The 27,133-nt window shown below is 35.3% G+C and overlaps 2 protein-coding genes across 2 annotated transcripts in view; one reads left to right on the top strand and one right to left on the bottom strand.

Moving 5' to 3' along the window:
- The window catches only part of LOC150091948 (transmembrane protein 256 homolog), a 28,163-nt gene extending 13,615 nt beyond the window's left edge, over positions 1-14,548 (top strand). The window contains exons 2-3 of the mRNA XM_090377500.1: positions 1,311-1,432; positions 11,516-14,548. Coding sequence (XP_090233626.1) covers positions 1,311-1,432; positions 11,516-11,659 — 266 coding nt within the window. The 3' untranslated portion in view covers positions 11,660-14,548. The remainder of the gene's footprint in view (positions 1-1,310; positions 1,433-11,515) is intronic.
- Positions 14,549-17,570: 3,022 nt separating this feature from the next.
- The window catches only part of glu (structural maintenance of chromosomes 4-like protein gluon), a 256,802-nt gene continuing 247,239 nt past the window's right edge, over positions 17,571-27,133 (bottom strand). The window contains exon 27 of the mRNA XM_090377488.1: positions 17,571-18,676. Coding sequence (XP_090233614.1) covers positions 18,476-18,676 — 201 coding nt within the window. The 3' untranslated portion in view covers positions 17,571-18,475. The remainder of the gene's footprint in view (positions 18,677-27,133) is intronic.

The following is a 27,133-nucleotide window of genomic DNA, read 5'->3' as shown; positions in this document are numbered from 1 at the left end:
TGGAGTTATTATATCAACATGGTAAATTGAGTGTCATCCGTGAACAGAATTTCAGGTAGAATTTTTAGCCACGCTTGCAGATGTTTAAATTATACACAGCTGACATGATCTAGTAGGAGTTGTACTTATTAGAGGTGATTTGGATAAAACCGACCATTGTGCAAAATTCTACAGACCTTTGTGTAATACCATTGTCATGGACATTCTGCATACTCTTGTTTTCAGGCTTGTTTGCAGAGAAGCACTACAACCAAGACATGTCTTCTCCAAGTTGTTATTGCCCACATTCTGCATTTCCTTGTTTTGAAATGCATTGTTGTAAAGTGGAATTCTGCAATATAGATATTGTTGATGGTATTATCTTACAATAACACTATCATTTCCATTGCAGGAACCTTATACAAAATGAATATTATTATTATTCATATTATCAATGTGTGTACTGTGTTGCAGGAATATTTAAAATGCCTGCAGCATTTTAAATAATCCTGCAACACAGTACACACATTGATTGAGAGACACAAGCAGACCAAGAGTTGAACAGTGCCAGTTCTCTACACTACATCAGTTTTTAATTTGATAACAGTATTGAATTGGTCTGTGAACTGTAATGATCACTGAAATCAGGAAGAATGTGCTCCTGAAGTTTGGCCAATAAGTTGCACAGCACATGTATATTTTATTTATTCTGCAGGTATTTTTATGCATTTAATATGTTCTTTTTGATTTTATTTATACTTATCTTATTTTAAATTATTCTCTCATTACTTTTCATGTGTTATGTATATTTTTATATGAACTTCATACACTTTCATTAGTTATTTAATTATTAAAAATTTGAGAATTTATAATGCTTAAGGTGTCCAATCTTCAGTAGTATTGTATGAAGGAGTTGGTTTATGCATGGTTACTGCACATACATCATTTCTACTACCGGCAGATACCACCACCCATAGGTGTTACTGTAATAGTTAATTATTAATATATGGATATTTGAATTGAGATTAAATGTTTAAGTGAGAAACTCATGATTTTGAAATATATATTTGAATTAATTTAATGATATCAGAATACATAGAGAAATATTTATGGATAGCTTTTGAAATTTATAATTTGATGGTCTACAAGTATTTTTACACTATTTTTGAAGATCCATAATATTCTTAGGATTATCATTTAATGTCATAAAAGCTATTACTACTATCATATCTAGTAGCTACTGTTATATCTCTGATAAACAGCAGACTTTTCTGATAAGTTATGATAAACATTATGTAAAGCTTAATGTTTTGTTTTCAATCTGATTGCAGGTTTTTATTTAAATAAGGATGTTCCAGCTGAGCTAAAACAAGTATATAAGACGGCTAATCATTACCATTTTCTTCATTCTTTAGTGTTACTGGCAGTTCCTCTCACAAACAGACCCATAATTGTAAGAATACCTATACTTTTGGTTACTCTTATTAAGAATATCATTTTATAACAAAATAACAGTGAAAAATAACCAAGATCAATATAATTGCTTTCTTTTTTAAAGAAAAAGAAAAGATCTCTAATTAATAACTGATCATTTCAAATTTGAGGATAATCAGTTATTAATTAGAGACTCTAAGCCAGGGATTCCTTAAGGTAGTTCCTGATTGCTCATATTCTTCACTGTCATTTATAGTTATATATATATATAAAGCTATAGCTTTATCATGTATGTTGATTATGTGTTCTTCAGTTGGCATGTTTCCACAAACTGAAATCCCTGTCACTATGAGCCAACAAGACATTAAATTTCATCTGCCAACTCAGGCTAACAGAGTGGGATGGCAGATGAAACTTAATTCATATGGTACCCTGGTTCACCCTGGTGCATGTGATGAAGGGACAAACATAGTTTCTGGAATGGGTAGTAATTACCTTTAACTTTATAAAAGTAATTATCATGGTCTAATAGTAGTTTAACTTGTAATTATATCTTAATATAACATTACCTTTTTTTAATCTGAGACCTAATTTGGTTAAGACTTGTTCCAATCCTTATCAAGGACAATCCTATAATTGCAACTCTAGTGTCTGATCCTTGGAATCTTCTTAAACCTTAGCTTCACCTTCAAAACCCATGCTAATGACCTGGAAAGCTCTTTAGCTCATACATATTCAAAGTCTCTCCGGGATCGGATTAACCGGGACAGTTCAAGACTCGAAATAAAAAAAAAAAAAAAAAAAAAAAACCAACCAGAAATCATAAAATTCAAGTAATAACTAGAATAGAAGAAGAACTCTTTATTATATACTATAATAAATTATTATTATCTTTATTATTATATTATAGGTATAAACAGAAGTTTTGCAAGTCGTAAATACGCAACAAGAAGCGGCATTATAAGTCGTCATTGAGAGTAGTGTACATATTATCTTGCAAATCCCGCTGTCTTCACACCTGCCACTCAAAAAAGGAGAGAAGAAATGTTTCGTTTGTTTTAGTGAGTTGCATCGATTCTTGTGTTCTGTTGCACAGCAAAAAGACAAATTTTGTTTCCCATTTATGTCAGGGATGCCGAAATTTTTTTATAGTAAATATTTTTTTGTTTAGAAATCTCAAAAATGATGGGTAAACACAAAAGAGTTGCGCTTTCAGTTAAACAAAAACTTGAAATTATTCAAAAGTTTGAAAATGGTGCATCCGTTAAATCTCTAAAGAACCATTATAATGTTGGTGACCAAACCATACGCGACATTGTAAAAAATAAAGTGAAGCTATTAGATTTAAAATGGACATCGTAAAAAATAAAGGGAAGCATCGTATTGGACACGCGAGTAGTGCGTGGTAAGTTTTTTCATTTTTTATCTATCGCCATACTTTTTATGTATGTAAGTTGCTGAACATTTTTCGATCAGTAAGTCCCCGACTTACGCAGCTTCGGACTTGCATAAATTTTTTTTTCACTCAATTTTTTTTTTTTTATTAGGATTGTAAAATTTAAAATAAACAAACAAAAAAAATAATAAGGAGATAACGACGATCACGGTACACACAAATTGCACAAGTGAGATACGGAGAACAAGCAAAAAAATAGGAAAGAAGACATTTTTAAAATTTATTTATGTTTTTTTATATGACTAAAGATTTCAGTGAAGGAGCCACATTTGGCTGGTGCAGCATAAGCCTCAGGTTTCCTTGCACCATATATATCTAATAATAATAATAAATAATACATGCACTAATATCACTAAGAAAAGCCCAGTAATCCAGATGCACTAAGAAAATCCCAGTAATCCAGATGCACCAAGAAAAGCCCAGTAATCCAGAAAGTGCAAATTGTTTTTGTTTTATGGTAGTGACCTCCAGAAATGTGCTTTAGTACAATGTGAGCTCATGTGGGGTGATAATAGTGAGTTTTTGCCTTAACTCTGTGAAGTTCTTTACGGAAAATTTCATTTTGACCATTATCATGGCGCTGACTAAGAGAATAAGTGACAGCGCTACAAGTAAACCTACCAACAAAAGGAAAGCGATCGATTTGAATCAGAAAATTAAAATAATAAGAATGTATGAAAATGGTCAAACATTAACAAGTATCGCGCTGAATTCAGATTATCAATAATAATTAGTAGCAATATGTTATTAGTCATTACCGAGTTACGCAAAACTCAACTTACGTAAGAAGTCCTGGAACGTATACGTATGTCGCAGACTTCTGTATTTTTGGATTAACTGGGAAATCGATTATCTGGGATGTTTTTTACCATCTATCCCAGAAAATCGAGAGTCTACTGTATATATATATGTAAATACAGACTTCTTAATTTACACAAGGGTTACCTTCTAGAGCGTCTCGTGCAACTTAAATTCGTGCATAATGTAAATAATCTCCCAAAATTCAATAATAGGCCCATGTGAGGAACTCGTGCATCTACTCCTACTGGTACATACCATTCGTTTTCTTTGGTTGAAAGACTGGGAAACCAAAAAGATTCATTCATCTTTATTGATTTACTTTTTTTTATTTGGTACAATAAGAAAAAGTATGGTCGCTGTAACCAACATGTACAGTACAACATGAACAACAATTGAGGAGAGAGATGGGATGGAGAGTAGCCTTAGGCAGATTTATGAGAGATTGTCATGGTCAGATTCTGTTCCCTTGGATTCGGACTAGTTAGGTGGGGACTGGGGTGTTATGCTAATCTGGGAGGTGGAGAATTCACTTGACTGCTCTCTTGAACACTTGAAAAAAGGAACCCAGAGTTAGTTGCTTTGTACGTTGCCTCTTACGCAACAACTCATAATAGCAATCAAGTTCTAGCGTAACTTTACATTGCACTTTAGAAAGCTTTGTTCAAGATTATGGTCTTTATCAGCTAACAGATTTAGGCCCTCATGTATAAGGTTTAATGCTTTTGATATTCCTTTTACTTCTTTAACCTCTGGGCTTTTGCTTGCTGCTGCCTCCTCCTCTTGAATGCAGTGCTGCTTCAGTGCAAACAGATCTTCATTTGACAATTCTTGATGATGTGAACAATTAAGTCATTGACATCATTTGCGTCCACTTCAGTGAACTCTACCTTTGTAGCGAGTTTCACGCATTTGTCTTTAGTTTGTGCATAATCTTCATACATATGAAGCCTTTGAAGGAGTTGCTAAGATCTGGACATAACTTATGCCATGAACTTTGAATACAGTTTTGTGGAACTTCACACCATGCAGCATCAATGAATTTTAAAGCATCTTTTATATAGAAGGCTAGCCAATATTGCTGCACACTCATCTGTTCGTGGTCAGTCTTTTCAATTAGATCAGCCAGAATTCGCTTTAAATACTGAGCCTTAAAAGATTTAATCACATGTTGTTATATAGGCTGGAGTATTGAGGTTGTATTTGCTGAGAAAAAAAACCATCTTGATATTAGAAGAGACATCAATGATACTGGGTGGATGGCTTGTGGCATTATCAAGAAAAAGTAACACGGATGGAATTCCTTCTGCCTTGCAATACACTTCCAATTCTGGTCATAACTGAGATCCAAGATAACTCCTGAAAATAACAGCAGTCATCCACCCTGTAGGATTTGAGTACCAATACATGGGCATGTATAACCTGTTGTAACCTCTAAGGGCATGAGGGTTTTGATAGTGGTTTCAGTTTGACCCTCCATGTTAGCAATGAACAAGTGTTAGCTGATCTTTTGCCACCTTAAAGCCAGGCACAGTCTTTTCAGCAATGGAGTGGCGCACTATGGCCATAGTTGCCGATGCGCCTAATAAATCCCGAAACAAACAAACAAACAAACAATCAGCAATGGAGATATAAGTGTTATTGGGCATTTTTTTTCCAATATAAACCTGTTTTGTCGAGGTTGAATAATTGGGTGTGTACTCCCCTCTTCTGGTGCTTTCCGTAAATATGGTTGCCGTGCATTATACTCCTTTTTTTGCTCATAGTTAGAGATTTCTTATACTCAGTCTAACCATTTTTGGTATTATTACAGATCTACTTATATGCTTCTAAACTTTTCTTTGCTCTGTAACTTTGTTTTTTTTCTCTGTTAAACTGCACTGCTTGACAAAATTAACAGTACACGTAGAAAACGTGGTGTAACTTTTGCAGCTTGCAACAAAGCAAGACAAAATTTGGTATGGTGGTGTAACATAGAATAATGATAAAATGAGGAGATGGTGAGAAACTTGGGATAGGTATAAGGGACACATATAGGTTGTATAAGAAGTACCAAAAAGGTTGCTGGAGAGACCTTCATTCTGCAGTGAATTGAAAATGGCTGATGATTGATGACCAAAAAGCCACATTACAGAAGTTGATACAAGATGCTCGAAAATATGGTCATATGATCCCCTCCAATGGCTAAACAGGCCCCACAGTGGCGAACAATGCTCGATATAAGGGTCTATAAGATTCTGTGGCAACAAATCCCATTCTTCCACCAGCGCAGACCTTAGTTCACCAAGTGACCAAGGAGTTGGCTGTCAATGTGCAATACCCATGGGCATCCCACACGTTCGATCAGATCTAAGTCTAGTGTCTGACCACAGCAGTCATTGGATACCTTCAGTTTCAAAATATTTCTCCACCTCTCGAGCTCTGTGTGTAGTGGCACTGTTATGCATGAAAATAAAATCTGGGCCAACTGCAACCCTAAAGTCACACGTATGGTTTTGAGTATCTGTTCTCGAACCATGTGTGTGGTAGGGGCACCATATCAGTTACGGTGCCCCTATCAAAAATGTGAAGAGGAGTGCTGCCATTGATCATCATTCCACCACACGGAAGAAGACCACCTCCACTTTAAGAGCCTCTTTCTCTGATGGAGGGATGGTACCGCATTCCTCATCTCCAGATGAAATAACATCTAGAATCTATAGGCTGAAATGGGACTCATCAGAGAACAGACCTGTACCCCATTTGTCAGGGCTCCAGGTCACTTGTTCGTGGCACCAGTTTCGATGAGCTGTGGTGATCTTCAGATATAAACCACTAGCTTCCTTGTGTAGAGTCCACTTGAATCAAGCCTTCTTAACACAGTCCAGTTGGAAATGTTTTCACCTGTGGTTGCAGTAACCTCAAGAGACAGTTGGTGAAAGGACATTGTAGGATTACGTCTTGCTGTTAGATCCAGATAGTGGTCTGTTCTGGTTGATGTAGCCCTTGGGAAACCTTAGCCAGCTCTTCTTATAATGCTTCCTGTCTCCTGAAACTAGTTCCACAGTGCCAAGATGACCCTGTGCAACACATTAAGCCAACATGCCTGCCACTGCCCAGCTTTGTTGTCCAATGACTCACCATCTCAAAGAATCATCGAAACAATGAAAACTTGCCATCTTTGGTACCGGAGATGCGGCTATCCCACTGAGCAAGCCAAAAAATGGGAATGAAGTGATGTGGTTACAACCCATTTTTATAGGCATGAATAATTTGCAGCTCTCTAAGGTGGTAGATTGATTCCTATTGATATTTGGAATTTGCATGCCTATTATATCAAATATTCACCTTCGGTGACACTGTTCACAATAAAATATTAATGAAAAATATTTTGTTCTGTTAATTTTGTCGAGCAGTGTAGCATTTTTCTGAACTAGTGTTTTTTTTTTTTCATAATGGAATATTTGCATTGATGGCTTCTGTTATGGTGGCTTTAAAGTTAATATAATTCCATAATTCATTTGTATAGCCCTTTCCCATGCCATATTTAAAGCTCTAAAGGTTCTTTACTTTTAACAACTGACCTCTTATTGTCATACACTTTAGCACACCGTGATACCTTACCCCTAGTGGTACTTTCCCTAACACATTGGTGCAGATAACATCTTAAAGTTAATTTAAAAATCCCTTCCCTCCATGCTGTGAATTTCTTTCCCAGTTGAACCATTCAACAAGGAGCAGATTGGAATCTCACCTGAGCCTGACTAAGCCACATTGTGAAAAAGACCCATAAAAATTCCTCCCATCATCAATGGGATTCAACTCTGGTCTTTTACACCAGGTGTGAGGAGGAGGGCAATTCTATCAACTGTGCTACCCACGAGGGCTTCAGTAGTCATATCATCAAAACTCCCTCCTACCGATGTAGCAAGTTCTACTATTGCACCGATTCTATTTTCTGCCAGTTCAACCATATTTCTTGAATGAACTGACTATGGCCATACGTCTTTCGACATGCATTTAATGTTGACGGTTTTACTTCTTTCATAGCTATGATTCTGCTATGAAGCGACATAGCTATGATTCTGATACAGTCCACAATTGAGAAATGTTTCCATGCCTCCATTGTGATCAAAATGATTCAGAATCAGTTTTTTCCAAAATCCATTGTAATGATTTTCTGAAGTAATGCATTTTAAAGGTGGATATAATGCCTTGATCTAATGGCTGAATGAAAGAAGTTGTATTAACCTAGTACAAATATGGTGATAGGAACATAACTTCAATGTTTGGATGATTTAAATCTTTTGGATGGCTTGGTGTGCTATCCAATAGTAATAACACTTTGAAATCTAGATTTTTCCACAAGTTCAACAGCACAGAATGTAACATGGGTATTTCCCAACAAAATAAAATACAGAAATTTCTCATTAATTTTTTTTGACTAACGAGTTAACAGCGGGGATTCAAAGAGTGGAAATGTTGAAGAATTACATCCGACATAATAGCAGGGTTTCCCCGGCACAAAAGCTCAAAAATACCATTATGCAAGGTTTACTGAAATTCTCTGTTAGAGCAAAACCATGTTGCAGAAGTACTGTTATATGGGGGGGGGGGTTGCCTGTATATTTGATCCTATTAGTTACTTCCCCTTTCAGATTTATTTCAAATTTGGCATACCCATCACCACATGCAAAATTTGAAACCTGCAATGTAATAATCATCTTGAGAACATTGGCTTTCAGTTCTCCAGTTTTTAATATGTGAAAACAATAATATCTTTATTGAACTAGTGGGAGAAGAAAACAAGTAACCTGAAACTGTAGTGTTGTACCACAACACTCTTCAAGCAAGATGGTGATGGGGCAGGTCCTCATGTGCAATTTCTGTATGAAAACCATAAAAAATCACTTTTGAAATTATTGCAGTAATAAAAGTTTGACTGTATTTAGGAAGATAGAAAAAATTTCAGATTTTTAATGGTTAACACGGGAATTTTATTTTTGAGGGTCACCTGCCACTACCAGTAGATTAAAATTGGCTGATAACACATCCAGCTTCACACTATGTCCAGATCTGAGCTGCTTAAGAAATTTAATACCTTCCCTGATTTGCAATGATTAAGATTAACTTTAAGCAGTTGGTAGGAGAATTAGACTATATTAACACCTGAGATTTTGTTATGCTAGAGTTCCTTCAACTCATTTCCAATATATGCAGGGCAGTAAATAAGTATTTATTCCCGCCTAGAAATATTTGATGTTATGTGTATATATTATTAAGTCTCAATGTATTTATATAATCTAGATCTATTGGTTACCAAACTAGAGCTGTGAACATAGCAAAGGTAATATGCTGGAGAAGTTAAGAGTTTTATCTGTGATAAAATTTCATTTGCAGGGCAAGAAGTAAAACAAATTCATATGAAAATAAAAGCTGTATATGGAGAGGATTGCCCTTCATATGTAACTGTGAAAAATTAGAAAAGGCAGTTTAAGTGTAGGTGAAGCAGTGTGCATTATGACCCAAGAGAAAGAAGGCCCATCTCAGTCACAGACCCTGCCCTGCCATTTAAAGTGGGCTAGCTACTCCTTGACATGTATCAAATTGTGTTGATGGATGGATTCAGAGTATCTCACTTCTGCACCGCTGCTGGAAAAGTTGAGAAGTTATTAGGGTGAACAGATGTGGCAGCTATCCAAAGGTGTCCACCTTCTATCTGACAATGCTTCTGCTCACTGTGGACTTTGCAGTTAGGTGTAGCTGTAAAAATCTGCAGTACCCATCTTATTCTCCCAACTATTCATGTTCGGATTTCTCTTCCCTAAAATAAGGAAACCATCATGGGGCTGTAATTAATGAAGTGAAGTCTAGAACTCTGCTTAAAGTGAAGAGTTCTATTCGAGAGGCCTCAAAGAGTTTATTCATAGATGGGAAAAAGTGTAGTTCTAGAACAGGCCTGGCCCACCAGACGATTTTTATTAAAAGTAAATCTCAAGCTCCAATAAAAGATAAAAACCTGGAAAATCAATTGATGTGCAACTACCAATATTGAATTAGATCTAAAAAATTGAGTGATTGCAAAGAAAAGCAAATATCTCATTGATGTAGATATATAATAAAAATGAATGAATAAAATAAATTTTTATGGCATTTGATTTTTATTTTTAAAAAGGTTGCTTTATTTTGTGTGTGACCTGTGGAAAAGTGTAGTTCGTCAAGGTGGCCCGCAGAATGATTTGGGTTGGTCAGGCCTGCTCTAGAAGGTAGTTATATAAATTTGCCAGCCAAGTTTCAAAATCCCTAACTCAAATATTTCTAAATGAAGGTAAATATTTATTGATTGCCCTTCATATGGCTCTTTTGCTAAATGTTATTAGCAACTTCTAATGTTATATCTCTGTTATACAAAAATGGTTCCATATACAAGTTAATAAGTATTGCTGCAACTCCAAGAAATGATTGAACTGTAGCTAATAAAGAAGACTGGATAGGTCATTTCTGGTATGCAACCTCCAACAGTAGAATAGTGATTAATATGAATTGCAGAAAAGAGCTAGATTAGTGAGGGGAACAAAAGGACAAGACTAGTTCTGAAAATTGCAGCATCTGAAAGGTAGGGGCACCTGCAAGATCTGATTGAGGTGTTTAAGGCTCTGAATGGATTCAGTAAGCTAAATGTTGATGGCATCCTTACTCTTGCTCAGAACAACACACAAGGGGATATTAATTGAGGAAGGATGGTTGCAGGATAGATATGCAGAAATTTGCTTTCAGCCAGCAAGTTTGAATAAATTTAAGGAAGAAACAGACAAATTATTAGAGGGAATGGACAGGTGATGTTGAATTTTGTTTTTTTTGCTAATGCTGTATAAGCTTGCTTCCTTGCATCATTTTATAAAATAAATTATCTGGAGGTGGTAGCCTCAAAGTTTGAGAAATGAGTGCCTTTGAAAAAATTCTTTCAGAAATTTAGAGTACTGTAAACCCACGATTTAACAGACCAGACAAATAATAATACAGTAATGTACATATTAATCTCGACCATATTTTTTTTAAGGTTATACAAAACTTCAGTGTTATTAATTTTAATTAAAAATTAATAATAATTACCTGTTTTGATAATTACCTTTTATTTTTATAATCAAATTCAGGAAATTGTTTTTTATTCTTTCTGAAAACGCGTTCAAATAGCTGTTTTCCCAGATAACAGACAAGAGCAGGCAGTGACTTGCAAGCTGAATGTGACTCAAGACACTAAACTGCGGATCTACTGACTCACTTTGTTTCGGTCTCAGTCTGCCTCAAGTTATTGTGCAGAGTCAGGTTGTATAGTGTTTCTGTATTGTGACTATTTATTGAATAATTTTGCAATCCTTACAATTTAAAATGGCATCAAGTGATAGAGGAATTAAAAGAAAGCATAACTTAAATGTGGCATAGAAGTTAGAGCTAATTGAGAAATTAGAACAAGGTGTCTCAGTAGCAAGTGTTTGTGAAATTTACGGCGTGAAAAAAAAACTATTTCTGATATCCATAAATCAAAGGCCAAATTGCAATTGTATTATACAGTACTGTATATTATATCAAAGTTTTTTTTTTTTTATGTTAAGAACAATAAAAAATGCAACCCCCCCCCACCGGTTACATTCGATTTAATGGGCACCCTTTCTCCCCTATTAGTCTGTTAAATCAAGGATTTACTGTACTCATTATTACTATAGAATTTCTCAATATTTATTAAATTGACAGTATATTAAATAATGCTTGTTATAGTATGCTAAACTCATAATAATGAACTTTTCTATTCAAACACAAGAAAAGTAATTTTAATGATTTTTTTTATTGTTTTTTTTTTTTTTTTTTTAGGTTGGTTCATTAATTGCTGCTGGTTTGACCATCTTTTGTGGTTCCTGCTACTATTATGCGTTAACAGGCAATAAAAGTTTAAGAAGAATAACTCCTTATGGAGGCATGCTTCTGATTTTTGGTTGGTTAGCAATGATTTTGTGACACATCAAGCTGCTGCTTTTCCTTTCAGCTTAACACATTGTACAGAACGTAACATGACTAAATATAACATTACACAGTAACTTGTTAGAATTTTGGAAGTTTTTTTTTTGTTTGAGGAATAGAATTTTTCTATAATAAAGTTCAGAATGTATGGGTATAGAAGGAAAGTAAGAAATATGTGATTTAAAATATTCTCTTTTCACATGCACAGTCTTTTTGAAGTAACTTTACAAACCACAGTAGAGTATAATTAATTTTTTATTTGTTTTTAATGAGTATAGAACATGATGTGTATTTTCTCACGATAAAAACTGGATAATAATCTCAGTGCATTATAGTAACACTGCACAAAAAGTAGAAACCAAGTGTAATTTCTTTAACTATAGAAGCATTATCTGCCAGTTACCTTCATAAGTAAGATTTAATCCATCCTGTTGTGGTAGTACAGACAAAAAGAAAAGTTTGTGAATATTTTAAACTCATTATACAAATATATATAGTATAAAAATATATAATGTTTATTAACAGGGCAAACAAGGTTTTGGTATGAGACCCTAATGCAATTGACTAATATGACAATACATTATTAAAAGCAATGTAAGATAAGACACAAGTCGAACTGATCTAACCTCCTATAAAATGAGTAGAAGGAAAGTTAGATTTTTGCATTGGTGATTTTTGTATGCATTAAAAAATACTAATGCAATGTTTAGTGTTCCTTATTCAAGTCTTTGCTCCAGATTATGACCTTTATTTATCCTATTGTGAATTGATTCTGCAACAACAGGTCACTAATAAACAGCTCTGTGAGTGCATTATGTGGCATGATACATTCTTTGCTCAAAGTTTGGAACTGCTACAGTGCACATTATTGGCTCAGTGGAAATCTGCATGGTGTTACATTGTAGAAGCCTGATTCCTCTCTATTTCTAGTTGTCTGAGTAGTAGGCATTGTCCCATTTTTATCTAACATGCTACTGGACTGCCCTTTGTGGCAGCTTAGTCAGCATGATACATCTCTCATTGGCATCTGTTTGGAAAGGTCTGGGTTTGATTCTCATCACCAACTAGAGGTATTTCTAAAATATTTTTCAATTGAGGTTGTAGTTAGCTGATCTCAGGTGGAGGGAGTCAAGTTCTCCCCATGAATTCTAAGTTTTTTATCTTACGTAATATACAAATCAGTCACTTCTATAGACAAACATTCACAAAAATGAGCTCTGGTATCATTAAAAATAATTTGCGCTACCAGACATATTTAGTGATGTCCCTTGGTTATGTTCCAACAATGGTGTCCCCAAGCATTCCCTGAAAGGTGGATAGATTGTGATGGTCCTATCACTCAACCACCCACTTTTGCTGTTATAAATCCATTGTATCATTGGGGCTATTTTAAAGAACAGATTCATGCCAACTTGGAAGATTTACTTGTATGACTCCATGCACCATTATTACTGTAGGAATCATGTTATGGGCATGTACATGATGTGTCATATGCTACATGCACAAAAAAAGACATCTCAGCCATCTGTTGCACATTCAAAGGTTCACTGAAAACAGTGTACCTTATAAGTGAACACAAATTCCACTGTCCACATACTAACTAGAAATATATCAAGAGCACCTAGTTGGAATATACTGCACCACCTAGTGTTGAGGTTATGAACTGAGGCATTACTTTTTAGTCTGCCCTCTCACTTTTCTGCATTTACCATGACACTTTAGGCATCCATTCCAGCATAACACCAGAACATCAGTGCCACCTCTTGGAAAACCATAACACCAACACATCAATGCCACCTTTTGCCCCTGTATGATGGCATTGGCATCCACTGCAAAATGTTTTACAAGAGCCCAAACAGATGAAAACCTGATGATGTGAGATTGAACTGTATGGAGGATGTTCTAAAATTTCCTATTTTTGTGGATTTGCACACATTAACCCTGTCAAAAGCCCAAAACATTTTTTGTGAATTGCAAGCTTCTGCTTCTCCAGTATTTCACAGTAACACTGCATTATTGTAGGTCCCCAAAGTCAACAAGTATAATACCTCATCAATCGCAAGTAATGGTGACCATCTTCTTTAACTGATGCACCTGACTTGAACTTTTTTTTTTTTTTGCTTGAGCATAAGTGAGGTATTTCTACTGTCAAATTTCATTTTGATTCAGGGTGATGTGAACACTCCAGCTTCACCTCTTCATAATTCTATTCAGGAACCAGTAACCCTCTTCACTATAGCATCAAAGGGGTGTTGCAGACAACCTTTGTGGGGTGGTTGTCTGTAAATTGTCATGGAACAAAACATCAAATCCAAGAATGTCATGTGCAATTTCTTATACAGCTGATTTCAAAATCAGCAGTTTCATAAAGATTAATATATATGATTTCAAGAACCCTTTGTTTGATGAACATGATGTTATCTTCCATTATGCTCTTGCTGGATGTGCTTTGGTTCCCCAGTGATGGGTTGACCATTCTCTGGCTCTCCTGCCGTACAATACATCTTTATTGAAGCACTTTTTTTTTTTGTGCAGTCATTCCAAATCCATGTAAACAAATGTTCAGTACAAAGCCTGTTCTGTTTAGGAAATTGACTATACGTGCATTTTTGTAGCATACGTCCATTTCTTTTCTGTAGAAACTTCTTTCAAGAAAGTTATTTTCTTGCCACCATCATATACAACTATACAAAACACTATGGAAAATTGATCACACCCTTTCTTCCTATATATGATGGTTGCATGGGCAGTGCTTGTTTTCAAGTACAACTTAAGCATGTACCATCTGTCCCCCCAAGTAAATTGGTTACTGTTACTACTGTTCTTTTTGCTGTAACTTACAAAGTACTACTATATCTAAGTTCTGACATGATCAACTGAAAATTGATGTATATATTTCTGCTAGTTTTATTAGTTAAAAGATAGCTTTGAATTCATCACATACAAAAATGAATTGCAATAATAATTTTGATACTGAATAAAATCATTATTCTTGAGTAACTGATCTTTCTGTATACAAAGTGCCTTGTCTTATATAGTAGTATATATTATAGCTATTTGTGTACTAACAGTATAAATACATTTAACACAGATTCTGTTCATGTAAAAGAATTGAATTTGTATAGAAATAAAATGAAAGTTATATCTAAACAGCAGGACCTCAATATTATTTCTAGTGAGAATTGAAGGACATTATTTCAATCAGGAAGGTGTCCCAGATGTAGAAAACACTTCACTGCACAACTGATTTATTAAAATTCTGATCTCTAAAACATTAACACACTTAATATATGGATTTAACTTTATAAGACCGTGCATTATAATCTTTCCCTGAGATCTTAGCCTGGTACAATGACATTTTCTGGTTGTTTTTGCCATTATTAAAGTGGTCTTCCAGGGGCAGAGTAAGATAATACAAATTCTTAGTACTGTTTATGACATAACTTGCCACTGTGACCTATCATACATAAGGCAATCATATTGATATCTGAAGGCTCATCTTGATCCATTCAGTAGTGAGTTTGGAAAATGTGTGTGCACCTCAATAGGTTTTGTTTAAAAAAAAAAAAGTATAATAAATTATTTGTTCTTATTTTGAAGTGATTCTGCAATGTTAGGGTGAAATTGTCAAAAAATAAAAATAAATAAAATTTTTTTTTTTGATGCAATATGAAATGACACATTGGCTATTTGGTTGAATCTTCTCTGAAGTAGTTTTCTTGACATTGTGCAATGCTTCTGGAAGTATTCCTGATAAGCTTCTTTTATTGCCAATGAATTGCTGATGGTTTCTGTGTCACATTCTGTATAATTTCCTTAGGTTGTCACAAATCTGTGAGGGACTAAGCTTGGGGAGAGAATCATGGGAACTAAATTTAGTGAGCAAGAAATCCTTGAACATAAAGTGCTGAGTGTGCAAGGGTATTTCCATGACACAGGTGCCAATTCCTTGAAGCCCACTTGTCACCAAACTGATTTGCAGTATTGCTTTTTAGATGTTACTGTTTTATCATGGGAGAAATTCATATTGAGCAATGCCCAACTAGTCAAAAAAATACGATAAGCATGATCTTCTCAGTGGAAGATGGAATCTGCCACAGAGAGGATCAGGCCATTGTTTCCATATCATACCCATAATTTGTCATCAGTAATTATGGAAGAAACAAAAGTATGGGTCAGCAGCAGTACACAGATGAAGATCATGACATGCAAGAACTGTCCCCCTCTCTGTGAGGATGAAAGGCACAAACACAGTTGAAATGTATGGCATTCCCAAATCTTGTCTGATAAATATCAATTTCACAGATAGTTAAACATCAATCACTTGTGAATTTCATGATCACAACCCAAATAATTCAAATAAATTATTTTTTTGGGGAAAATCTGCCTCCACCTAACCCTCATTGATAAGAGATCACATTGCATTACTTTTGGTAAATGATATGTGGGAGGTGTTAATTATTTTTTATGGGCAATAGCATAAAATAAGTGTGCAAAGTGGTATTCATTCTGCACACTGAGGAAAAAAATTGAGGGGGGGGAACTATGCTTAAAGATTCTGTAAAATCTTGGTTTCAAATTATCAAAAGTTTACTCCATGTATATAACTAATCTCAACACAAGCAAAGAACAAATAAAACTGTACCAAGTCTTTGTGTACCACACAGTGGTGCACAAAGATGTTCAAAATGTAGCAAAAGCAGTTGTTTCTCTGTTTCAGCTTTCCTTATTAGAGAATATATTTCTGGTTTCCTTTACAGTTGAATCCCCTGCATTCAAAAGTATGTAGTTGTCAAAATGTTTACCTTACCTCCTGTAGAACCAGAGCATTCTGCAGAAGATCTAGTCCTATGGCCAGACTTCAAAGAGCATTATTCAGTATGGAATTAGATACACGAGTCTCTGTTGAACCCCCCAATTAAATTTTTCCTCTAGGGGTATCAAACTTACCTTCTCAGAGATGATGTCTCCAACACCAAATTTTAATTTAAAATCACTGCATTCCTTACATAATCCACACAGAAATAAATCTCCCTCAACTAGAGAACATTCTCTGTAATGCAATGGTGAGAACCCAGAAAAAAAAAGCCATAATCCACACATGAAATGTCAATGATTTCCCCATCAGTCATGCCACCCCAAGCACTAAGATGAATTAAAACAGGTGAGCTACCTTTAAAAATATCCCACTTAAAATCTGAACTAAAATAACATGATGAATACACTATAATTCAGTTCTATCAAGGTAAGTAGATTTAATGAGTCACCTGCTTTCGAAACCACAACTAATCCTTTAAGGAAAAACTACTTACACATACCTCAATACTAATTCTAAGATACCTGAAATTATATGTTAGCACTTTTCAAACGCCAAAGTTGGTAACACAAGAGAATTGATTACACAGCCCCAGTGCTACTTATAATAGGAACTGCCTGCATGCAAATTTCGGCTGTAATTTGGAAGATTAGTATTTTTATCTGACTTTGAAACTGCAGTTTGTGAATTAAGGTAAAAAAAAATCAAAAAAAACCTCACAATGTTGGAAATGCCAGTCAGAATAACTAACTGGCTACCAAAGTTTTGTCTGAGTCACTCTTATTTATATTCATTATTTTTCATCAAACTCTACACATCTGAATAATTTTTAAGAACTATTATTGAAAGTAAAATATACAAATACTATAACTGCTACCTATCTATAATAATGCAAGTTAAATAAATGAAGTTATAGCGAGCGAGTAAATAAATATTTTATTAATATTTCGAATTTTTTGAACATATTACATGGCTGTATACAGAAAATGAAATGAACAAGTCCACCAATGAATGATCTTTTTTAATTTACAGATTTCTAATTTGGAGAAGTTTGTGATTATATGCACTGATTTACAAAATATATTTCTTCTTGTATGTTTTTAAACTTAAACTTAAAAATGATATAGAGCAATGACATGTATATACCAGTAAAAATATGAGCTTCAATGATCGGAGGTTCAAGAAAAATGGTTTAAACACAAGTTTATCAAGTCTGTAGTGAATCAGATGATTTTTTTTGACATCCCACTCTTATCTAACAATATTTTAACAAAATGAGTGACACCAATACAATAAATGACTACTTGAAAAATTATGCAAATAATAATGCAAATTGATTGATGCAGAATAAATTTGCTTCCTACATAACACAATCCTTTTCATAAATTCATAAAATATGTACAGGATAACAACAGAGCTGAAAGTACTTTATAATAAATTTCTCAACTAAATTATTGCTGCACATCTCACTTTCAAACCAGTACAAGCATCCTTTTTGCCAACCCTTATGTTATTAAATCCTAGCAACTTGATTGCATTTGACAATACAATATTAATTTTAAATATTTAGTAAATCAGTTTTACTAATAAAAATCAACCCTTCATTTTTGTCTACTCCATCCACCAAATAATGCAGCAGTTGTAATTTGTAACCTGTTAATAAATACAAGAATAAATGTCTGTCAGATTATATATTTCTTTTAAAGCACCTCTGTATTTTATTAAAATAAAATTAAGTTTGGGAATGTCTGAGTCCACATTTATGAACATAGATTACACATTTTTACAACTAAGTGGTATTCCCATTCACATCTGATATATAAATATATACTTCCATTAAAAAAACTAAAATAATGGACATTTACACATCTCAGATTTCTGTTCCACTTCCACCATTCCATTAATGGATATATACCAGTTTTCCATAAAATACATTATTTTCTTTGGAGCTCTTATGAAAATATAATTTTCTTCAGTAGGAGCAACTGGCTACTTTTTTACCTTTTAATTTGTGAACATGATTCATTTTTTTGTTTTTCCTTTGTAGCATCATCCACTTTTTGGGCCAGTTTACTGGGGTTGATCGTCACAGATTTGGTACAGTTATAGGTTTTATAGATACCTATCAAGCGATCTGCTAATTCAAACATGTTGTTTCGGAGTGATATAATAATGAACTGTGCATTTTTTGTCCTTTCCTGAAAGAAATTAAAGACAGGCTACTGTTATAAAAGATAATTACCTCAAAATCAGTATAAATATATAAAATTATAAAAAAATAAATATTTTTCATATTGTAATTTTTAAAATATATAATTATTCCTTCATTTCAATATATAATTAAGTATCCTTGAGAATAACCCTTCAAAGCACAGCAATGATAAACGACTACTCATAATTAACTACTGCTAACACAGAAATATAAACAAAATTAAAATATTTTTATTCTAAAAACTGCCACAAATTTTCATCCAACAAACCACTGTTTCATGCAGGAAAACAATATCTCCTAAGCTGAACAGTCTTATTTGAGTTCTTCCATGTACACAAAATAGCAAATCAAAATTATATAATCCACCCAGTTGTTATAGTAATGTTAGTTCATCTAGCAAATGCTATTTCATTTTCATCAGGACATAAGATCAGTGACTGGGCCTATACACCTAGCCATTGAATTAAATGTTTAGCTAGGCCTTTTAGTTTTGTATAATTTTAAGGATAACTTTCTGTTTACCTCATCTCATTTGACTTGCTCTTCCTTGGTCTAGGACTTAATCCCTTTATTTAATCTCAGACATAACTTCCTTTAATTATTTTGAAATAAAGTATTAATGTCAAATTCTCTCTCTCATTACCTTAACCTCTAGCATTAATACTTTATAAGGATTCCATCCTTGGCCTAGCGGCATTCTGAATATGGGACAATTGTGAAGTATGTATGGTTTTCCCACACTTTATTTAATTTAGTTATTACTTCTGGTATTCCCTAACCTTATACAGTTTCCTATTATAAGTAATTAGTACAGTGTATCAAGCTGAAACAATTTGCTCTGAATTAGGCTTTAGAACCTGATAATGAATGTTATATACATATTATAAATTGTCTGATCTGTACCTATTATAACTTTATCAATTTTTAGTTTTTATCTCTTAGACAGCATAGTATTGTTCCAATTTAACTTAATTAGTATTCCTTGCTTTGAGACTGATCATGTATTTTTAATGTCAAATGAACTGTTAATTATCCACCACACTTAGTACATTTGTTTCTATTTTTAATCCCATAGCAACCTTTTAACATTACCTGCTAACAAGATAGCAATGTAGATAGTGCTTGTATTTGACATAAGTACCAATAAAAACATTTTGTTTTCCCATTCTATGTGGTAAAACAGTGTCTTTATTTATATGTAATTACTTGTATGTAACATACACAGTTTATCTTAAATGAAATTCTAGTAGTCAAAGATAAGGGCAAGAGTTAATTTCAAGAAGGGGGAATACTGTGGACCAAGACAGTATTTGGTTTCAATCAACTTGGACAAAGCATATAAGAGCAGAAGCACAATGGAACTATGAGTATACTTTCAAAACTTTCGTCATCAAAGCCAGTAGTGCATTCGTTCCACTGTGCAGTGGATTGAATGCACTATTGAGAGATGCCACCAAAATATATGAAAAAGGATTTAGCAAATTTGATAAGACAGAAGAAGACAGCCAGTTCAGATTCAAATAAGTTGCTCGGTAGCAAAGACAATGAGAGCCAAGAATACTTTCTTGGTCTGTCATAAGGAGATCTGTACAAAAACACACAAGAATAAATGTAAAACACAGAATCCATGTAACTGCATAAATGGCAGAAATGTAGGTAATTACATTGTAGGGATGTTGCTGGTGAGCTATTTGGTATCAATCCTCATGACAGAAAGTCTCTCTCTCTCTCTCTCTCTGTCTGTCTGTCTGTCTGTTAGGTCCTTGAGGGTGTCACAGACATTCTCTCAGATATGCCAGACAAGCTGTACTTGCTACCCAGGAGTCTAAAACGCTGATGGAACAGATATTCAGATGACATTCAAGTCAGGTGGACCTAATTTCGGCAAAATCTGCACAGTCTGTGACAGTCAAATCCTCTGCTTGCACCTTCACGATGGTGGGACTGTTAGTAACCCTGGGTGACCACCCAGGTGTAAACCAACGTAAGCAGAGTCAAGGTGTGGCGTCCACACCACATGAAGGAATGCCACCCCTCTGTATTATCAGGCAATACTAGGTGATAGATGACTCTCATCAACTGGTTCAATACCACCACTTTGCTTGAAGTGGTGGAACCCATGTTTAGTCTCCAGAGCTAAGTTCCGGTAACCCTTCCCCATCTTTTCCATCATGCAGTATGACTGATGACTTTTGAGGTTATGATGAACATCATGGCAAGATCCAATCTTCCTTACATTTCGAGGGTACAGCTCTAAAATGGTGTTCACAGGCTGGCCGCATGTTAGTACACCAGACCGAACCTATTGGTAACTCTTTAGGAGGCTTCCGGATCAGCTAGTGTATAATCTTGCTACCTCTACTCTGCCATATAGTGACTGGAGGGAATCCGAGTAGTGTGCATGCGGGGGGCATTGTTGAGGCCACGCTATGTCAAGGGTCTGGGTATATTCTTACCATGTGTACGCCATATCCAAAAATTTCATTACGTCATACAGCATGTCCCCCCCCACACTTTTTCTTACCATTGAATACACCATGAATTGTCAAACTAATAGAGTAAGCCTATCTGTGAAAAGATCTAAACCACCCACACACTTCCTAGTTCATTTCACAAATAAATATACATGGTCTCAATTCTAATCTGAACGATGTCCATTTCCACTTGCAGTCAGCCAAACCCCCATGTACTTTTTCTGATAGAATCTCAGTTACCAGTTGATTCAACTACTGCTCATCTCAATTGCCCAAATTATTCGCTGTATGATTCCTTCCCCCTCAAAGGTGGTACTTGTGCATATGTCTGTTCCAATATTCCCTGTCAGAGACTTGGTAATTTGGAATCTCCTCTGGCTTAAAGTCTCTCTACTCATTGCTTCAAATTTATCTGTTGTCTCTCCCGTTCTCCCAACTCCATTAATCATTTGGAGCTCTTTGACTTCCTCTCTTTGCAACTTGACTTTCTCCAGTCCAACTTTCCTCACAGTGAGGTAGTTTTCCTTGGTGATTTTAAGGTTCATAACTCCAGGTGGCTTCCATTTTCTAGTCACACCGACCCAGCTGGTCGAGATGCTGAGGCTTTTGCAATTACTAATGACTTTGCACAGATTGTTCATTTACCTACAAGAATAGCAGCCAATCCTAACCATACAGCCAACACACCTGACCTTTTTCCCACAAACAACCCTTGTAAGTACACGGTCGAATTGAGCAGTCCTTTAGGCACCTCGTATTGTTTGGCATTACAATAATGCAAAATGGGATGACCTGCGAGATTTCTTTTCTTCCTTTCCTTGGTCGGATTACTGTTTCAAAACTTCTGATGTCAACTTTTGCTCAGATTGTGTTAGTGAAATTATTTTTGTAGGAATGGAATCAGTGGTGAGCTGTGAATATTTTAACAATGGGCTCGCACCTTTGCCGACTTTTCGATGTGAAACATCCTTTTGGAGGGGGTACCTACCGAGTAAATCTGATCGGTCACGGAAGTGACGTCACCCGCAGCGTCTGCCAGAGGTGCTTCCCACGCTAGTCTGTGTGGGACCCTCACTAGTAGTATGATTAGATTAGAGCGCGTGACGCATATTTCATGACCAGTACGATATCTCGAGTTCTAACTGTTTGGAATTTGTGAATGGTATGACGTCACAACCATGTGACATCATATAGTGACGCGAAGGATGTTTCACATAAAACGATCTACCGCTCGTACTTGGCAGATGTGCGACTTTTTTATTCTTTTTTTTACAACTAGGGAAATATAATGGATACATTTTTTCATGATAAAATTTTAATATTGTGAATAAAAAATAACAAAAATATTTCCCATATTACAAATAACGAATTATCACAAAACATTCTAGAATATAAAAACAAATATTACATAAAAAACAAACTGTTCTAGAAAAGGTACACAAAAATCACAGATTAAATGAAAAAAATATTGCACAAATATTCAAGGAAATTTTCTTTTAAAAATTGCCATATGAAATTTACTTCTTTATTAATATTGACATAACGATCCGGATCAAATTGAAGCAATGGTTTTCCATTTAGATGTATGGTCATCATAATCTGCAACGTGTTTAATTTTCAACATTATTCATTCATTCACACAATATTATTCATTACGCCGAAAGCTCGCTCAGTTTCAGCACTGCTAATCGCAATGGTTTCAAAGATATTTCTGGCTTTCTTAATTGTAAAGGGAATTTCACTCGATTTTAAAGATAAACTGTCTTCGACAAAAATCACTAAAATCATTAATTTTTATTTCATATTTTATCAAAAAACAAATTTCTTATTCGGTTTTCATAGTCTCTGCCACCCAGACAAAAGTTCTTTTAAATTCCACGATTTCCGGTAGAACATGTTTAAAATTTCTTTCAATGGTATGATTATTTTCTTTATTTAATTTAAAATCACCCTGTTGCATTAATAACTTATCCTTTAAGGATAAAACAATGCATTTAATAACCTGTCACGAGGTAATTTTACTGTTCTTACTTTCGATTTTGATTCCTTCAAATTCTTTCCACTTCAACATGCTCTCAATTTTAGCTTCATATTTTCTTTCAGAATTTTTCAAATTAGTAATAACATTGATAGTTCGAATAATTAATTTATCTGCTTTTGCCATAGTGAATCTGTAAAGCTTCTGAAATGTAAGAGAGCTCCTGCAGGATGTCGATCATTAGTGCTAAATGGTTAAGAAATTCCAGATTTAAAAGTCACTTTAACAATCCCAAATAAAAATAAATTCCCTGTTTATACTCCAGGGTAACCATACCGTCAGGGAAGTTCACAAGGTAGAGAGAATACAAGAAACAGCACCGTATTCAGCAGTCAGGGTGCTTGAACCCGAGTCACTCAAGGCACGTATACTTATGCACTCGCACGTCTGACCACTGGGCTACGGCGGCATCTGATCCAAAATGTTTGCACAATGCAGGATAATTCCCTTAACCCGCAATTACCATTCACAAGCTACAAGCTGCTCTTCGTAGCCCGAACACATGACCAATTTTTGTGGTTTCCACATCAAGTTCTTTAGCAATCATCCTTAATTCGCGCTAGTTTTTTGGAGGTTGGTAATACAGTTTTTTTTTTTAATTATTGCCTGTATGCCATTATATTTTAGAACATTTTGTACACAGTGAAAGGCTCGACAAAAGTTTCAAAATCTGTCAACATTTCATCTTCTTAAAGTTTATCTAATCTCAGGGGCTCACATCTGGTGAGTATGGGCTTCGCACACCCAGGGTCCTGAGCAGGATATCATCATTCTTCTCTTTCTTGATGATTCCCTTCTATTTCTGACTCTCTCTCTCTCTCTCTCTCTCTCTCTCACACAGGGCAACTCGGGAATTTTTTTTGGCTGGTGCAGCATAAGCCTCAGGCTTCCTTGCACCATCATCATCAGCCATTTTCAATCCACTGCAGGATGAAGGCCTCTCCAGCAACTTTCCAGTTCCTTCTGTTTTGAGCACTGGCCATCCATTTACTACTCAAAAACTCATGAATTTCATCTATCCATCTCCGCCTTTGTCTTCCAGGTTTTCTTCTAGCTCCTCTTGGATACCATTCTGTTATTTTCTTAGTCCATCTGTCATCATGTCTTCGAGCTATGTGTCCTGCCCAAGACCATTTTAGTTCTTTAGTTTTGATAAGAATGTCCTTTACTTGAGTTTGCTGCCTAATCCATGTGTTTCTCTTCTTATCTAACAGTCTGATTCCCAATATAATTCGTTCCATTCTTCGCTGTGTAGTTCTCAGCTTCTCTTCCATTCTTTTGGTAAGTGCCCAAGTTTCACTTCCATAAGTCATGGTGGGGAGTATACATTGGTTCATTATTTTACGTTTCAGACAAACTGGGATATTGCTCTTCAGTATGTGACTATATTTCCTGAATGCTATCCATCCAAAATTTATTCTTCTCTTGACTTCCAGCCATTTATCATTATTACAGCTAATAACTTGTCCCAGATAAGTATATGACTCCACCTTTTCAATTACTGCTCCTTCAATCATTATTTCCCTTTCCGTGGCATACTTGTTCATCATTACTTTTGTTTTAGCCATATTCATCTTTAGTCCAAAATCCTTACTAACTGTGCATAACTGATTAAGATTTTCCTCTAATTCTTTGGGATCGTGGCTTATGACCACAATGTCATCTGCAAATCGTAAATGGTTTAGGTACTCTCCGTTCACAATGACTCCTTTCTGCGACCAGTCTAATCTTCTGAAAGCTTCTTCAAGGGCAGCAGTAAACAGCTTCGGAGATATTGTGTCTCCTTGTCAAACTCCTTTCTCGATTTTAAATTTCCTACTGTCTTTGTCTAGTCTAATAAAGGATGTAGCACTCTCATATATTTTCTTCAAAATCATAATATATGGAGTATCTATGCCTTATCTTTCCAGTGCCCGAAACATTGCCTTATGCTGTATGGAGTCAAATGCCTTTTCATAATCCACAAATGCCAGGCATAATGGTGTTTTATATTCATTTGCTTTCTCCATTAGCTGTGATATTACGTGAAGGTGATCCATAGTTGAGAATCCTGTCCTAAAGCCAGCTTGCTCTTTCGGTTGATTCTCATCAAGTATTCTTTCTAATCTGTTAGTAATGACCCTTGTGAACAACATGTAGATATGGGATAACAAGCTAATTGGTCTATAATTTCCAATTTCTGATTTATCTCCTTTCTTATGCAGCAAAACTATGATTGCATTATTCCACTGCTTAGGCATCACACCTTTTCTAATGCACTTTGTGAAGAGCCTTGCCATTTTTTGTGTTATGTCTCTTCCTCCCAATTTTAACAACTTTACAGTAACTTCATCTTCCCCCGGGGCTTTCCGATTCTTCATTTTCTTCAATGCATGTTCTACCTCATCAGGAAGAATATCGGGTATGTCGTATGTGTTGCTACTTTGCAATCCATCTTCCCCACTGCTGGTATCATTCCCTCGCTCCTTGCATAATTCTCTATAGTAGTCTTCTGCTATTTGAATTATGCCTTCTCTGCTGTTTATAAGTACACCATCGCTATTCTTCAGTTTCAGTATCATTTGTCTTTCTGTATTACTGCTCATGGCTGCTGATTTAAATCCTTTGTTTTCCCTTAATGCTTGTTTTACTTTTCTTGTGTTAAATCTTCTTATGTCCTCTCTGAGTCTCTTTCTAATGGCTTTGCATAACTCAGTATACTCAATTTTCTCCCTGTCAGTGTTTTTCTTGCTCTTCATTTGTTGTCTTTGGTTCATCATGACAAGTGTTTCTTGACTAATTTTTTCTTCTTTGGATTTCTGTTTCCCTATAGGTTTCTTGGGCTTTATCACTTTCAGAAAGTTGTAATATTCCTTGTCGATATCATGGTCCTGAGTAGTCTACAGAAGCTCAAACTTGTTCTTAAGTTCCAGTACATACTGCTTTTTCTCCTCCTCTGTTATTTCAAAGACCTTTGTATTATTTACTCGAGTCAGTTTTTCCCTTTCCTTTCCTACATCTATATCAAGTGTACATCTTACCATTCTGTGATCACTTCCAACATTTACCTTATTCAGGACGGTAACATCGTTCACAATATATCTTCTATTAGTGAGGATGAAGTCTATTTCATCAGTTGTTAATCCATTTGGACTCTTCCATGTCCACTTGCTGTTCACCCTTTTCTTGAAAAAAGTGTTCATTACTGACATTCCTTGAGATTCTGCAAATTCCACAAGTCTTTCACCTCTTTTATTTCTTTCACCAATTCCAAAATTTCCTATAGTTCCTCTTTCTGCGCTGTTTTGCCTTTTTCCAACCTTAGCATTGAAGTCCCCCATAATAATAGTGTAGTGGGTTTTCTGCTCATCTAGAAGACTCTCAATTTCAGCGTACATTTCTTCAACCTCTTCATCATCATGGCTCGATGTTGGTGCATAAATCATTATAATCTTTAGCTTGTACCTCTTAGAAATCTTGAGTATTAGTCTTGACACCCTTGGTGATGTACTTTTGAATTCCAAAATGTTGTTTTTAAAATCTTTATGGACCAGAAACTCAACTCCACCTTCACTCCTTTCACTGTTTCCATTGGTGTACAGCAGATTTCCACTTGATAAACTTATAAGTGATTCATTTCTTCTTCTTGTTTCAGCCAAACCGATGATATTCCAATTCACATTTTCTAATTCCTTTTACAGCTCTAATATCCTGTCTTCACCGATGAGTGATCGTACGTTATAACAGGCCAAGTTCAATTTCCGTGCATGGCAGCCTGGTCGTACCCAGAGATTCTTAGCACCCTCTGCTTCCACTCTGATCCTCTTGCTGCCGTAAGAGGGAGAGTGAAAGCTGCTGGGGACTGAGGGCCATTTGTATTGTTGTGCTCTCATTGCTGGAGGGTTTGGTCTTTTCCTCTTCATGCTGACCAGGCGTCTTGAAGAGAACCACT

The sequence above is a fragment of the Mastigoproctus giganteus genome, chromosome 1 (assembly GCF_048544385.1).
Source record: "Mastigoproctus giganteus isolate SK-2022 chromosome 1, ASM4854438v1, whole genome shotgun sequence".
NCBI classification, from domain to species: domain Eukaryota; kingdom Metazoa; phylum Arthropoda; class Arachnida; order Uropygi; family Thelyphonidae; genus Mastigoproctus; species Mastigoproctus giganteus.
This window is presented reverse-complemented; position numbering and strand designations above follow the sequence as displayed.